This window comes from Pogoniulus pusillus, chromosome 11 (assembly GCF_015220805.1).
Source record: "Pogoniulus pusillus isolate bPogPus1 chromosome 11, bPogPus1.pri, whole genome shotgun sequence".
NCBI lineage: Eukaryota > Metazoa > Chordata > Aves > Piciformes > Lybiidae > Pogoniulus > Pogoniulus pusillus.
This window is the reverse complement of record NC_087274.1, coordinates 30,105,081-30,120,296: the sequence shown is the minus strand read 5'-3', so window position 1 is coordinate 30,120,296 and position 15,216 is coordinate 30,105,081. Positions and strand designations below refer to the sequence as shown.

Genomic DNA, 15,216 nt, shown 5'->3' with positions numbered 1-15,216 from the left:
GTGTGATTACAGAAGCTCCAGATTTGGGACCTCCATGGCCAAAGCATCATAGACCATAGTTTGGGTTTGAAGGGACCTTAAAAATCATCTAGTTCCAGCTTCCCTGCCATGGGCAGAGACACTTCCCACTAGCCCAGCTTGCTCAAGGTCTCATCCAACCTGGCCTTGAACACCTCTAAGGAGGGGACATCCACAACCTCCCTGGGCAACCTGTTGGAGCGTCTCACCACTCTCACTGTCACGAATTTCTTCCTAACCTCTAGTCTCCATCTCCTCTCTTCCAGCTCAAAGCCATTGCCCCTCATCCTATCACTACAAGCCCTTGTAAAAAGTCCCTTCCTGGTCCCTGGAAGAAAGGCAGGATGTTTGGCCTGTCCCAGGGTAAATTCCCAATGTCAATACTGACACGTGGGACACGGTGACCTTAAACTCTTCAGGTCAGAGTCACAATGATTTGCACATTAATCAAGCACTGGAGGCAAGAGGAACATGACAATTTCTTGTCTCACCCTTTGGTCAGTTTTCCAGGTCCTTCTAGACTTTAAGGACTGGGCTTTGGAAGCCTGGCAAGCCTGGGCCCTCTCACACAACAGGCCACTCACCCTGCCTGGGTGCTCCAGCAGGTCACTCCACATTATGGAGATGACAAACAGTGGTGGCTGCTTGACTCTTTCAGCCACGGAAGAAAAACACCAGGGAGACAAACAGGCAACCACCTGCCTCAGGACTGCCTCAGACACCCGCTAATCCCTGCTCACTCAGCAGCCACTCTGATCCCACAGCCTTTAAGTATCAGAAGCTTTGTTGTTCTTAGGTATTTACACATGAGAAGGGATTTGTAAGACCTGCAGAGAAGTTTCTGGCTGTGCTAACCTGTAGCAACCACAGAAGTAACCACCAGGAATGCCAGAGCTCTACCACATGGCTAACGCTGTCTGCGTGGCTGATGTCAGAGGGGTAACACATAACTAACTCTGCTTGATGGGGCAGCTGTGGCACAAGCTCTTGGGTTTGGACACTGAGATATGGTAAGAGAACACAAGGACACAGGTCTGCTGCAGAGAGAGTCCAGAGGAGGCCACAAAGATGACCACAGAGCTGGAGCACCTCTCCTGTGGGAACAGACTGCAAGAGTTGGGGCTGTTCAACCTGATGAAGAGATGGCTCTGGGGAGACCTTAGAGCAACCTTCCAGTGCCTAAATGGCATCTACAAGAAAGCTGGGGAGAGACATTTTAGAGGGGGTTGTAGTGACAGGACAAGGGGCAAAGGCTTTGAGCTGGAAGAGGGGAGATTGAGACTGGAGATTAGGAAGAAGTTCTTTCCTGTGAGGGTGGGGAGACTCTGGAACAGGTTGCCCTGGGAGGCTGTGGATCATAGAATCATGAAATGAACCAGGTTGGAAGAGTCCTCCAAGATCATCCAAACCAGGTTGGAAGAGTCACAGTATCACAGTATCACATCCAGTGCAACCTATCCCCCAGCCCTGTCCAATCAACTAGACCATGGCGCTAAGTGCCTCATCCAGTCTTCTTTTGAACACCTTCTGGGACAATGACTCCACCACCTCCCTGGGCAGCCCATTCCAATGGCAAATCACTCTCTCTGGAGGTGTTCAAGGCCAGGTTGGCTGAGGTCTTGAGCAACTTGTTCTAGTGGGAGGTGTCTCTGCCCATGGAAGTGGGAGGTGAAACTCGATGATCTTTAAGGTCACTACCAACTCAAACCATTCTATGATTCTATGAAGAGCACTTAGGATGCCTAGAGCCAAACCTCAGCTTTCTCACAGATCTCCTGTGAGATTCTTTAGGTCTTTATTTCTCCCTGTTTCAGCTTCCCACCTGCAGATAGTGAATGAGATGCACAGAGTGCTGCCTGCCTCCCTCCCCTGCCTCCCTTCATAAGCCTTTAAGTCATTACAATTAAAAGAGGAGTGACTGTTACACTTATGGAGTGCTCGATGAAGCATTAAGTCCTCATCCCACAGAGATCTCATTTAGGCCAAGACACCAAGGAGATCAAAAGCACTAGGGAAGCTGTGAGGAAGGATGATTAGGACAGGAGTTTGTAACAATCCACTTCTGATTTTATTGCTTTACCTTCAAAGGCTTTCTAGGGATTTGTTCAGCAAATTACCAGTATCAAAGTGACATTTCTTCTGGTCTCTGAGATATGGACAGAAGCAGAAGGGAGTAAAAGACACTCAGGCAGGACCACAGGCTCCCAGGTGCGAGGCACAAGAGAAGGCTTCACTAAAAAGAATCTGGTGATAGAGTAGCTTTGAGGGGGCAAGAAAACTAAATCACACCAGGAAACTCAAGAGGGCTTAAGAAAGCCCTTTCTAATTCAAAAGGTGGAAGTTGAAGGTAAGGAGCAAAGGTGTTATTTGTTGCAGCTCCCTGTGTTTGGATTCACCCCAGGAAGAAAAGTTGTCAGTATAAGCACCAACTGCCCTAGCTGCAAGCTACCACAGGAAGCAATTCATGCCTCAAGTTAAAAGGGACCTTAAGGCTCATCCGGTTCCAATTCCCCTGCCATGGGCAGGACCTACATCCTTGGTGCCCAGGGACACCTCCCACAAGATCAGGTTGATCAAAATCTTACCCAGCCTGGTCTTAAGTATTTGTCCTCAGTATCTAAGGAGACTTCCCACTAGTCCAGGTTGCTCAAAGCCTCATCCAGCCTGATCTTAAACACGTCCACGGAGGAAGCATCCACACTCTCCCTGGGCAACATGTTCCAGTGTCTCCACACCCTCAGCTGCCCACAAAGATGGACCAGGTTTAGCCAGGTGTGGTCTTAGTTAAACCAAAGGAACAATGACCTGCAGACTCACCTTAAGGTACTGCTGGATCATGGCTAGTTTCAGCCTCTTGACGGCCTCTGTGTCATCCGGGTCGGCCTTGACGCGCTTGCGCACTACGTCCCGTGTGAAGACGCCCACACTGTTCTGGCTCTCAGCATTGACTGGTTTACCTCGTTGGAAGAACTCCTGAGTCAGGTTATAGACCTGCCAGAGACAGGACAGAGAGGTGGACATGGTGATTCACAGCAGAACCCAAGCTCCCAGCACATGCACATCACCTTCTCCTGCCAGCTTTAGAGACCAGTGTTGGTGACTCCTTGTCCGCTCTTGCTCCAACGCCACGGCAGGTTGCACCACAGCTGCTCTGCTCAGAAGGCAGGAAGCAACATCTCCCTCCAGGCAAGGAGAACCACTCTCATTCCCCAACACTCCACTTACCCTTAAGCCATTAATTTACTATGAACTTAAGTAATCTCTTATTTGACAGTGTCCATCCTGTCAACTGAGGTTTCAGTAGCTAAAGCCTGATGTTCAACGTTGCTGGGTCAGCAAGTCAGGCTAGCACAGACTGCAGAGCACCTCTATGGAGTGCCCTTAGGTTTGCTGTCTGCAGGTTTTGGCTCTGCCAAGCAACCTCCACCCAAAATCTGCAGGGAATGAACTCATCAGCAGGAGCCAGGTTCATCCTCACACCTGACAACAAGGCACCAGCTCTTCCCCACTCTGATGTCTCAGGTACAATCCTGCATCTAAAATCTTCCTTAGGTTGCAGGGCTCAGCCCTTTGACTGTTCTAACTTTGAACCAGCCCTTCCACCCCTTCCATTACCCCAATTATCTAGACAGCAATGAGCTCTGCCCTGAGCCTCCTCTTCTGCAGGCTGCACACTCCCAGCTCCCTCAGCCTCTCCTTATAGGGTTTGTGCTCCAGGCTTTGTTGCCCTCCTCTGGACACCCTCCAGCACCTCAACATCTCTCTGCAATAGAGGAGCCCAGAATTGGACACAGTACTCAAGGTCTGGCCTGACCAGTGATGAGTATAGGGGAAGAAGAACCTCCCTTATGCTTAGCTTTCTGCTGTCCCCCAAAACCACGAAGTGAGCAGCATAGGCTGAGCAAAGAACTTTAGTGCACACACACATACACACACCTTTTAGTGAGCACAAGACAGGCACAGATCCATGGAAAATACTGCCACCCCCAGCAATCCCCCACCAGGAGCCAACTTGAGGAGGACCCACAAGAAACGTCCCCTTGTAACAAACTGTTTCTCTTGCAAGGAGATCTTCCTGACACTTTTAAGCCCATTTTCTGTTGTAAAAGCAAGAAAGCAACAATCCACCTTGACCTCCTGCTTGAGGCTGGCTGATCTGAACTTGTGTCTCTAGCATTATCAGAAGAGCCTTCAGTTCAATCACAGAATCACATTCAGGTTGGAAAAGCCCCTCAGGATCACCAAGTCCAACTGAGAACCCCTGGAAGTGTTCAAGGCCAGGTTAGCTGGGGCTTTGAGTGACCTGATCTGGTGGATGGCGTCCATATCTGAGGGCAAAGAGGTTGGAATTGGTGATTTCTAAGGTCCCTGCCAACCCAGCCTCTGCTGATACAGCTAATCCACCATGGTTTAGGTTCTTTCCAATCTCTTCCTGCCTAGAAACTTGGTTTTCACTTGGGTTTTAGGAATAAAGTAAATTTGAGGGGGCAAAAGAGAGGGATAATGAGGAAAGGTGAGGAAAACTGAACAGCAGTGGTAAGAGTGGGAGAGAGCAGGTCTGTGAGTGAATGGAGGAAAGTGAGATTAGGACAAATAAAGCATGAGGAGGAAACTGAAGCAGAAAATAAGACTGAAAAAAAAGAGGAAAATAAACTACAAAGCAGAGAAATAATCACAAGAGAAATGAACTGGCAAAGACAGAATAGAATTGCAGGCACTAAGTGGGACACAGCCTTCCTGAGGAGACTTCCAGACAAGAAAAGTGGAGACCAAAGCCCTGTATGCAGCAAAGCAAAGGAAAGCAAACAGTGCCTTTTCTGTCCCCCAAAGCCAAAAGCTCTTTGGCACTTCCAGCAGCCCACAGTTCTCAGGTCTGCTGATTTCTGAGGCCCAAACCACTTCCAGCAAGCCTGAGTTGCAGACCTTGTGTCAGCACAACTCAGCTCAGCTTTCATAAGCTGCTTGCACACTGTAAGCAGATAACAGGTTCACAAGACAAGCAAAGCTGTGCTAAAACCCAGCTACCATTTGGCCAAAAGGATAAGTGAGCCATGGGGGTGTTTTTATTAACCATTGTATCCTCCATTGCCCAACAGAGAAAAGGGCAGAGATGCACATTCTGTGCAGAGACGTGGTGTAAACACTGAGCAGAGCCTTTGCTAGAGCTGTCATCCCACTGCTCAGGCAGCAGGTAAGGATAACCACCAAGATGTACCTTTTTTTTCTCACAAGCCCTATTATTTCCTTGCTCTTCTCTTCTTGGAGGTATTGAACCATCTGGTGAAGAGCAGAAGACAAACCTCTTGTAGGAAAGAAGGAAGAGGAGAAGCAACAGCAAATGGTAGCGCTCAGAAAGGACCTCTTGAGATCAAGTCCAACCTCCTTGGCCAAGGAAGGTTCACCTAGAGCACATCACACAGGAATGTCTCCAGTGATGGAGACTGTATCACCCCTCCAAGCAGCCTGCTCCAGCACCCTCAAATTAAAGTTGTTCTTCCTCATGTTTAGCTGGAGGAGAAAGTCCTTCATTAAGAGCTATATTGTCCTAATAAAAGTAATATAAAAGACACTTAAAAGAGATCATACAATCATAGAATCAGTCAGGTTGGAAGGGACCACAAGGACCACAAAGATCCTTTACTGTACACATGCAGTGAACATATCCTGTGGAAGAAACTATGGGAAGGGTTCCCTACGAATCCCCTTGCAGGTAGGTCTCTAATCAAGCCATGGTCTAGCCTTGAGCTCTGTGGTAAAGGGTTGGACTTGATGATCTCTGAGGTCTCTTCCAACCCTGATGATACTGTGATACTGTGATACTGTGATTGTACTGTCTGCAGTGGAAGCAACCAAAGCTTTCCTTCTCCAGGCAGGAAACTGTTCACAATAACAGAAAGCATTATCATGCCCATGGGACCACCTCTGAGGTCACTGGCAAGAGGCAGTGGTGAGATCTAAAAACATTCTCCTTCAGTCACTTCACCACAATGTGATGGGCAGAGGCTTCCTGAGAGAGCTCAGTGGCTTTAGTTCCATCACCCTGGTGAAAGGGACAGAATCACACACAGAAACAGTCAGGTTGGCAAAGCCCCTCAGGATCACCAAGTCCAACCAAGAGCCCTACTCTACAAGGCTCACCCTAAACCATATCCCCAAGCACCACATCCAAACGACTTTTAAACACATCCAGGGGTGGTGACTCCACCTCCTCCCTGGGCAGCTCATTCCAGTGCCTGACAACTCTTGATGGGAAAACATTTTTCCTAATGTCCTGTCTAAACCTACTCAGTCACAGCTTGAGGCTATCACTAATTACCTGTGAGAAGAGACCAGCACCAACCTCTCCACAATGTCCTTTCACGTGGTTGTTAGCAGCAATGAGGTCTCCCCTCATCCTCCTCTTCCTCAAATTAACCATCCCCAGCTCCTTCAGTCACTCCTCCAAAGATTTATTCCCCCAAAAAAAGGAGAACCACCTGCAAGGGTCTGCAGATTTTCTGCTTACCTGTACCAAACATCCATGCTCCCAAACTGAGGGCACTGTGTCCACCAGCAAGGAGAGCTGCAGCATGCACAGACCAAACTCATCTCCCTTTTCTATTAGCACAGACCTGATACAAACAGGAAGGAAGGACCAGGGACAGGAAGGATCCCAGCTGCTACCACTGGTAAGCTCACATCCCACCACAACAAACTCAGCATGCCTCACTCTACAGCTCCTCTGGGTTTGGTCACAACAGGCTCTAGAAGCCTGTCTGCAAGAACCATCAGCAGAAGCAAAAGAAGCTGACTGTATTCCAGCTTTGGAGCCCAAACCTGCTTGAGTGAGTTCCAGAGAAGACCACAAAAATGATCCCAGGGCTGAAATCCCTCTGCTGTGAGGACAGGCTGAGAAACTTGGAGTTGATCAGCCTGGAGAACAGAAGGCTCCAGAGAGGAGAAAGTTCTTCACTGAGAGAGTCATTGGACACTGGAATGGGCTGCCCAGGGAGGTGGTGGAGTCGCCGTCCCTGGGGCACTTCAAGGCAAGGTTGGACGTGGCACTTGGTGCCATGGTCTGGCCTTGAGCTCTGTGGTAAAGGGTTGGACTTGATGGTCTGTGAGGTCTCTTCCAACCCTGATGATACTGTGATACTGTGAAATGGGGCTACAGAAAAGCCAGAAAGAGACTTTTTACAAGTGTATGTAGTAATAGGATGAGGAGTGGTGTTTTAAAGCTGAAAGAAGGGAGATTTAGACTGGAGATTAGGATGAAATTCACTATGAAAATGGTGAGACACTGGGAACAGGTTGCCCAGAGAGCTTGTGGAAGTGTTCAAGGTCAGACTGAACTGGGTCTTGAGCAACCTGGGCTAGTGGAAGGTGCCCCTGCCCACAGCAGGGCATTGGAGCTGGGTGAACTTTAAGGTCTCTGCCAATCTAAACCACTCTGTTATTGTATCCCTCCCAAGCAGCTCTTCATTCTAAGCAGATTTCCTTTGCTAATTCTGAGGGTTTAGGTGAAATCCTGCAAGGAAATGGGGACGAAGGTCAGAAATTAAAAGGAGTTAATTGAATGGCCATGACCCTAAAACATGGCTTCACTTCAACTACTTTCTGACCAGCTTTGGGGCATCCCCACAACCAAGAGCCTTTGCAGAGAACGTGGGTTTCAGCAAGGATGTCTTCTCTGTTACCTAGAGGCTTCCACCTACACGTGTTAGCTACATGCATGCTCCTCCAGCACAGGAAGAGGCAGCCTGTTAGGAAGAACAAATCTAAATAAAGAAGTCTCCCAGCACTGAAGGAGGTCAGGAAAGCACATCCCAGTCCATGCTCCTTCCTGTCAGCACTGCTGACAAGCTGTAGCATTGTCTTTTTTCCTCACTTGGCTTGAAAACTGCTTCGGTTTAATCCCTTCAGCAGAGATAGGTGCGGGCTGTTAGCAGGGCCACACATCTGTCACTGCAATAGAGGGGCAGGGAGGGGATGGTGACTCCAAGTGGCCCTTGGGTGCTGCTTTCTAAGATAATGCAAGGCAAGGCACTGGAGCTTAATTGGGGATGGCAGGAAGCCCAGCACAGGGCAGGGGGAGTGAGAAGGGTGGAAAACTTTGTCGTTCTTTGGCTGCATCCCTCCCCCAGAAGCTGCGCAGCACAGGGGAGAAAGCTGCCAGATAACAAGGCCATTAATTAGCTGATTGTTAAAGGGAAGGTTCCTGTGAGGCAGGACTTTGGGGACCACATCCTGGCTGAAAAGACTAAGTCAAAACAGGCACTTTTTCTCTGCATTAAGCTGGCTGAAGGGTTGTAGAATTCTCAGGCAGGCAAAGCAGTGCAACTGCACCTGCAGCTAACTTGTCCAGCTCACTACCTCCCTCCTACCCTTCGCTAACACCTGGGAGCCAGCCCTTAGAGAGGGAAATGAGGACTTAGCAAAGACAGAAGAGCTGCTCTGAGATCTCTTGTCCCTGACTGCATTTTTCCAGCAGTTACACAGACAGGGAAGCTGCAGGGATTATCCTCAAAGGTCACACTCCTGTCACTTTGCTTGAAGAGTGATGCCAGCCTCAGGATCCCCCCAGTTATCCACCAGAACCAGTGGGCACAGCCATGATGAGAGGGCTCTGCTGTGAGGCTAGGCTAAGAGAGTTGGGGTTGTTCAGCCTGGAGAAGGCTCCAGGGAGACTTTCTGGTGGCTTTTCAGGTCTTAGAGGAGCTGATCAGAAAGCTGGGAACAGACTGCTGTCCCTGGAGGTGTTGAAGCAAAGCCTGGATGAGGCACTTAGTGCCATGGTCTGGTTGACTGGACAGGGCTGGGTGCTAGGTTGGACTGGATGAGCTTGGAGGTCTCTTCCAACCTGCTTGATTCTATGATTCTATGATTCTTTGATTCTTTAGCAGGGCCTGTTGTGACAGGACAAGGGGTGATGGTTTGCAACTTAAAGAGACTCAGACTGGAGAGAAGACATTTTTTACTGTGTGAGACCCTGGCCCAGGTTGTCCAGAGAGGTGGCAAATGCCCCATCTTCAGAACCATTCCAGGTCAGGTTGTCTGGGGCTCAGAACAAGCTGCTCTAGTTGCAGGTGTCCCTGCTGACTGCAAGGGTTTGGACAAGCTGATCCTTAAAGGTCCCTTCCAACCCAAAGCATTCTCTGATCCTAGCAGGACTGTAGAGGAATGTGGAAGCATTCTGAATACTTGGCATGGACAATTACACCTTGGTGACCCTTCCAGTGCCAGTGTCCCCTTCCTTTGAGAGACTGATCAAATGGACTGACACTGACCCTGAGCAGTGCCAGATCAGCACAGTCAATGGTCTAAGCAGGACCAGTGTCAAAACAACAGTGGCTGGAGAGCTGTCCTGCTATCAGCAGGCTCAGTGCACCATAACAAAGAGCACTGCTGGACAACACCTGGTTGGAAATGCAGGTCACTGCTCTCCAGCACCAAAGAAGACCTTCCTTGCAGGCACTGCTGTTTCCTCACGTTCTCACAGAGGAGGATTTGGGTCACTTTGGTCACAAGTTTGTGATTGATGTGGACTGACTTCAGTGCAGAGCAACAGCCTCTCATAGGGACCTTTCTGCTAGAGAAATGAAGAGCTGTGCAGTCTCCTACTGCTCACAACCAAATAAAGGCTTCTGTGAGGCATCCCTACAGCTATTAAAAATTCAGGCTACTGAGAACAAAAAGAAGCAAAACTTGTATTGAAGTAGAAGAAGCCAGCCAAGAAAGCTTGGACAAGTGCCTGGAAAAAGCCTGAGGACTTTCCAAATGAACCAGTGAGGCAGAGCCCTGGAGGTACTGGAGAGTCTTGCCTTGCACCAGGGAAATCCAGCACAGGGCAGACACTTCACTTGCCAGGTGCCAGGTTCAGTCACTCCACAGTCCTAGGTGAAACAGCCAAGGAAGCCTCTCCACACTTTGCATTCACTAGAATTTGGTGCCCAGCTGGGGTGGGAGAGACCCAGCTGGAGGAGCAGAGCTGGAGGCATATGCTGGAGCCGAGGCAGACGGCAGCAGCTGCAGCAGCAGGAGGGCAGTGTGTGAGTGCTGGGGCAGGCAGCCGCCTGTGCAGCACCCAACCCGTGACAAATTTAGCCCCGTTCATTCAGCACTACATTTTCCACTGCTCATGCCAGGGCCCCAGCCCTGATCAGGCTTTGCATCCAGCCTGTGCTTGCTGGTTGTCAATGCCTTTGTTTCTTCTCAAGTGAGGGCAGCTCAGCCTCTTCTCAAGGGAGAAATGAAGGCAGAGAGGTAAAATGACATGATCATAGAAACACAGAATCAAGCAGGTTGGAAGAGACCTCCAAGCTCAGCCACTCCAACCTAGCACCCAGCCCTAGCCAGTCAACCAGACCATGGCACTAAGTGCCTCAGCCAGGCTTGGCTTCAACACCTCCAGGGACAGCAACTCCACCACCTCCCTGGGCAGCCCATTCCAATGCCAATCACTCTCTCTGCCAACAACTTCCTCCTAACATCCAGCCTAGACCTCCCCTGGCACAGCTTGAGACTCTTGCTGGATGGTGAGACTGAGAACGGTCTAGGAGGTTCTACAAGGCAGAGGAGGAATCTGGCCTCAGGGTTTGGCAATCTTTTTATCCTGGATAGCTTCAAAATGTCTTAACACCAGCTCTCAAAAGACTTGCTTCCTCCAAAACCAGAGATGCAGTCAGGCTGGAGACTAGGAAAGAAATTCTCTACAGTGACAGTGGTGAGACACTGGAAGAGGCTGTGGATGCCCCCTCCTTGGAGGTGTTCAAGGCCAGACTGGATAAGGCCTTGAGCAATCTGGTCCAGTGGGAAGTGTCATTGCCAATAGCAGGGGAGTTGGAACTAGATGATCTTCAAGGTCCCTTCCCACCCAAATCCTCACATGAATCTCTAAACTAAAGACCAAATGACTTGTGCTTCTCCCCAGCACCCATTTCACCACCAGGTAAATGAAGAGAATCTTGGCCACCTAGGATGCAAATAAAACCTGACAAAATAGATTCTAGTGAAAACTAAAAAGAGAAAGTCCTGGAGGAGCGAGGGACTCAGCAAAACACCAACCAGAAATGCATCAGGCAGGCTCAGCAGGTGTAAAGAGGAAAAGGCTCCCAAAGCCACATGCCTGCTGTGCATTTGTGTTCCCTCACAGCTGTTTCCAGGGGAGACTTCCAGGAGATCACACAGCTCACTTTCATACCCAGACTTTTCCTACACAGCAGCACAGGGAAGAACCCTCAGTCAGCTCTATGAAATCACTACAGATGGTCCAATATAACAGCTCAGCAAAACCTCAATTCAGGAGAGACAGGGATCTGCTGGAATGAATCCAACAGACAGCAATTAAGATGATGAAGGAACTTGAACATCTCTCCAATGAAGAAAGGTTGAGAGCCCTGGGGCTGTTTGGTTTGGAGAAGAGAAGGCTGAGAAGGCATCTTACCAATGTCTGCAACTATCTGAGGGGTGGGTGTCAAGATGAATCACAGAATCATAGAATCAACCAAGTTGGAAGAGACCTCCAAACTCAGCCAGTCCAACCTAGCACCCAGCCCTAGCCAGTCAACCACACCATGGCACTAAGTGCCTCAGACAATCTTTTCTTGAAGACCTCCAGGGATGGTGACTCCACCACCTCCCTGGGCAGCCCATTCCAATGCCAATCACTCTCTCTGCCAGGAACTTCCTCCTAACATCCAGCCTAGACCTGCCCTGGCACAACTTGAGACTGTGTCCCCTTCTTCTGTTGCTGCTTGCCTGGCAGAAGAGACCAACCCCACCTGGCTACAGCCTCCCTGCAGGCAGTTGCAGACAGCAATGAGCTCTGCCCTGAGCCTCCTCTGCTGCAGGCTGCACACCCCCAGCTCCCTCAGCCTCTCCTCACAGGGTTTGTGTTCCAGGCCCTTCACCAGCTTTGTTGCCCTTCTCTGGACACCTTCCAGCACCTCAACATCTCTCTTGAACTGAGGAGCCCAGAACTGGACACAGCACTCAAGCTGTGGCCTGAGCAGTGCTGAGCACAAGGGCAGAAGAAACTCCCTTGTCCTGCTGTTCACACTGCTCCTGAGCCAGCCCAGGATGCCATTGGCTCTGCTGCCCACCTGGGCACACTGCTGGCTCATCTTCAGCCTACTGTCTATCAGTACCCCCAGGTCCCTTTCCTGCCCAGTGACAGGACAAGGAACAATGGGTACAGGCTGGAAAACAGGAGGTTCCACCTCAACATGAGGAGACTCTTCCTGATAGTGAGGGTGGTGGAGCACTGAAACAGGCTGCCCAGAGAGGCTGTGGTGTCTCATTCTCTGGAGACTTTCCAAACCCACCTGGATGTATTCCAGTGAGCCCTACCCTAGGTGATCCTGCTTTGGCAAGGGACCTGGTGCTCTTCAGAGGTCCCTTCCAACCCCTACCATTCTGTGTTTCTGTGATGAGAAACTCCAGCTCACTCTGAAGGAAAAGAGAGAAATCATCTCCCCAGCAACAGCACTAGGGGCTGGCTGATGTCCTCTTCTTGGCTGAACCTGTCCCTTAGGTACTTTTTTTTATGGCAGGGAGTAGCTGTGGACGTTTTTACAGCCCCTAAGTGTGAAAGCCTTCTCTGTCTCCTAGCAATAAAGATATCCTGTGGCAACGATAAGCTAATTATGTGTTGTGTAAAGAAGATTAACTTTTAATGTGCTGCTCTCATGTCACTGCCTGCCCCCTTTCTGAAGCTGTCAAAGAAAGGGTCGATTTACCCAATGAATCACCCCTGAAGCACCGGCACCTTGACACCGCCTGGATCTTATCAGCTGCATCTCCAAGCTGAGTAGCTCACATCTTTGCATTCTTTCCTCATTTCATAGCCTGCCTGCCTCTGGCACCCTCCCTTGCTGGAGATTTTCCTATCATCTGTGAGACAGGATGATCATGGAGCACTGCACGCCGTTTGGAGCTGTGCCAGTTACATAAACAATGCTGCTCACCACAGCATTTTCACTCCCTCCCTCTCCCTTTTCCAGTCTCAGTGGCTGTTCATCTTGCTGCACACCTCTCACCTGTCTAACAGGTTTTCTCTGGTTCTGTTTTCAATACAGCATGGAAAAGTTCTTCAGATCACAGAATATGGGGAGATTTGGTCGGAGAAGATCTTTAAGATCATCCAGTCCAACCATTTTCTCACCAGGTCCAGCTGGAGAGCTGTGACTAGTGGTGTCCCCCAGGGATCAGTGCTGGGGACAGTCCTGTTCAACATCTTCATCAATGCCATGGATGAGGGCACAGAGTGTCTGCTCAGCAAGTTTGCTGATGACACCAAGCTGGGAGCCTTGGCTGAGACAGCTGCAGGCTGTGCTGCCATCCAGAGAGACCTGGGCAGACTGAGAGCTGGGCACAGAGAAGCCAGATGAGGCTCCACAAGGACAAGTGCAGAGTCCTGCACCTGGGGAGGAATAACAAACTGCAGCAGTCCAGGCTGGGAGGTGACTGCTGGAGAGCAGCCCTGTGGAGAGGGCCCTGGGGGTGCTGGTGGCTAACAAGTTCCCCATGGCACAGCAATGTGCCCTGCTGGCCAAGAAGGCCAATGGGAGCCTGGGGTGGATTAGGAGGAGTGTGTCCAGCAGAGCAAGGGAGGTTCTCCTGCCCCTCTACTCTGCCCTGCTGAGACATCATCTTGAATACTGTGTTCAGTTTTGGGCTCCCCAGTTGGGGAGGGACAGGGATCTGCTGGAGAGAATCCAGTGGAGTGCTATAAGGATGATGAGGGGACTGGAGGGCATGGCTGATGAGGAGAGGCTGAGGGCCCTGGGGCTGCTTAGCCTGGAGAAGAGAAGACTGAGAGGGGATTTGATCAATGTCTATAAGTATTTGAGGGCTGCCAGGCGCAGGGACAGGCTCTGCTCACTGCTGCCTGGGATAGGACAAGCAGCAATGGGTGTAAGCTGCAGCACAGGAGGTTCTGCCTCAACACAAGGGGGAACTTCTTTCCTGTAAGGGTCCCAGAGCACTGGAACAGGCTGCCCAGAGAGGTTGTGGGGTCTCCTGTGGAGCCTTTCAAGGCCTGTCTGGATGTGTTCCTGTGTGATCTGTGTTAGATAGCATTGTCCTGCTGTAGCAGGGGGGTTGGACTCAATGATCTCTTTTGGTCCCTTCCAACCCCTAACATCCTGTGATCATCCTATGATCCTATGAACCCTACCAAGGATTGCTATGTCCCTCAGCATCACATTTCTTTTGCTTTTAAACACCTCCAGGGATGGAGGTTCAACCATCTCCCTGGGAAACCTAATCCAGTGTTTGAGAACTGAGATGAATTCCTTCCACTGGCTTTTGTCCAAGAAGAATGCTTTCCCTTCCACAGGTTGCTGAATTTCTTCCATACTAAAGTTCCTTTGAAATTCCAACTGCTTCTCTCTAAAATTGAAACCATTTTGTGCCACCCCACCAGAGATTCCAGTTTCAAGGCAGATCTCACAGGTAAACAATGACAGAACAAGAGGGAATGGCTTCAAACTGCCACTGGGGATGTTCAGACTAGATATCAGGAAACATTTTTTCACAGCAGAAGTTGTCAGGCACTTGAATGAACTACCCAGGGATGTGGTGGAGTCACCAAGCCTGGATGCATTTAAATGTCATAGAATCATAGAATCATAGAACCAACCAGGTTGGAAGAGACCTCCAAGATCATCCAGTCCAACCTAGCACCCAGCCCTATCCAGTTGGGAATATGGTTTAGGGTGAGCCTTGTAGAGTAGGGTTGTCAGTTGGACTTGGTGATCCTGAGGGGCTTTGCCAACCTGACTGTTACTGTGAGTCTGAAGCCCCAGAGCAATGTTAAGTCATTTAAAACAAACAAACAAATCCCTCTTTTTCTGCTCCCCATTCAATTCTTGATAGTTCTTTACAGGCTACAGTGAGTTTTCTCTTGGTGGCTTTCTAAATGCTCATGGGCATATTTTGAAATGTAAGGAGTCACCTGAATCTAGAGTGTGCCCAGCCCAGCATCAGATCTGATGGAGTTCACTGTCAAAATGAAAATCTGAAGGGTTTAGGCACGGCTGCAGCCTGATGGAAGTTATGGAATCACAGAATGGTGCTTGGGAGGGATCCAGGAGATCACTGAGTCCAACTCTCCTGCTGGGCAACCCAGGATCACAGTGTCCAGGTAGGTTTGGAAGCTCTCCAGAGGAGGAGACTCCACAATCTCTCTGGGCAGCCTGCCCCACAGCTCTGTTAAAG

General features: G+C 49.9%; 1 protein-coding gene across 1 annotated transcript in view; it reads right to left on the bottom strand.

Moving 5' to 3' along the window:
- The window catches only part of SMOX (spermine oxidase), an 80,154-nt gene that overhangs the window by 13,010 nt on the left and 51,928 nt on the right, over positions 1-15,216 (bottom strand). Inside the window, exon 4 of the mRNA XM_064151659.1 lies at positions 2,836-3,009. Within this exon, the coding sequence (XP_064007729.1) occupies positions 2,836-3,009 (174 nt within the window). The remainder of the gene's footprint in view (positions 1-2,835; positions 3,010-15,216) is intronic.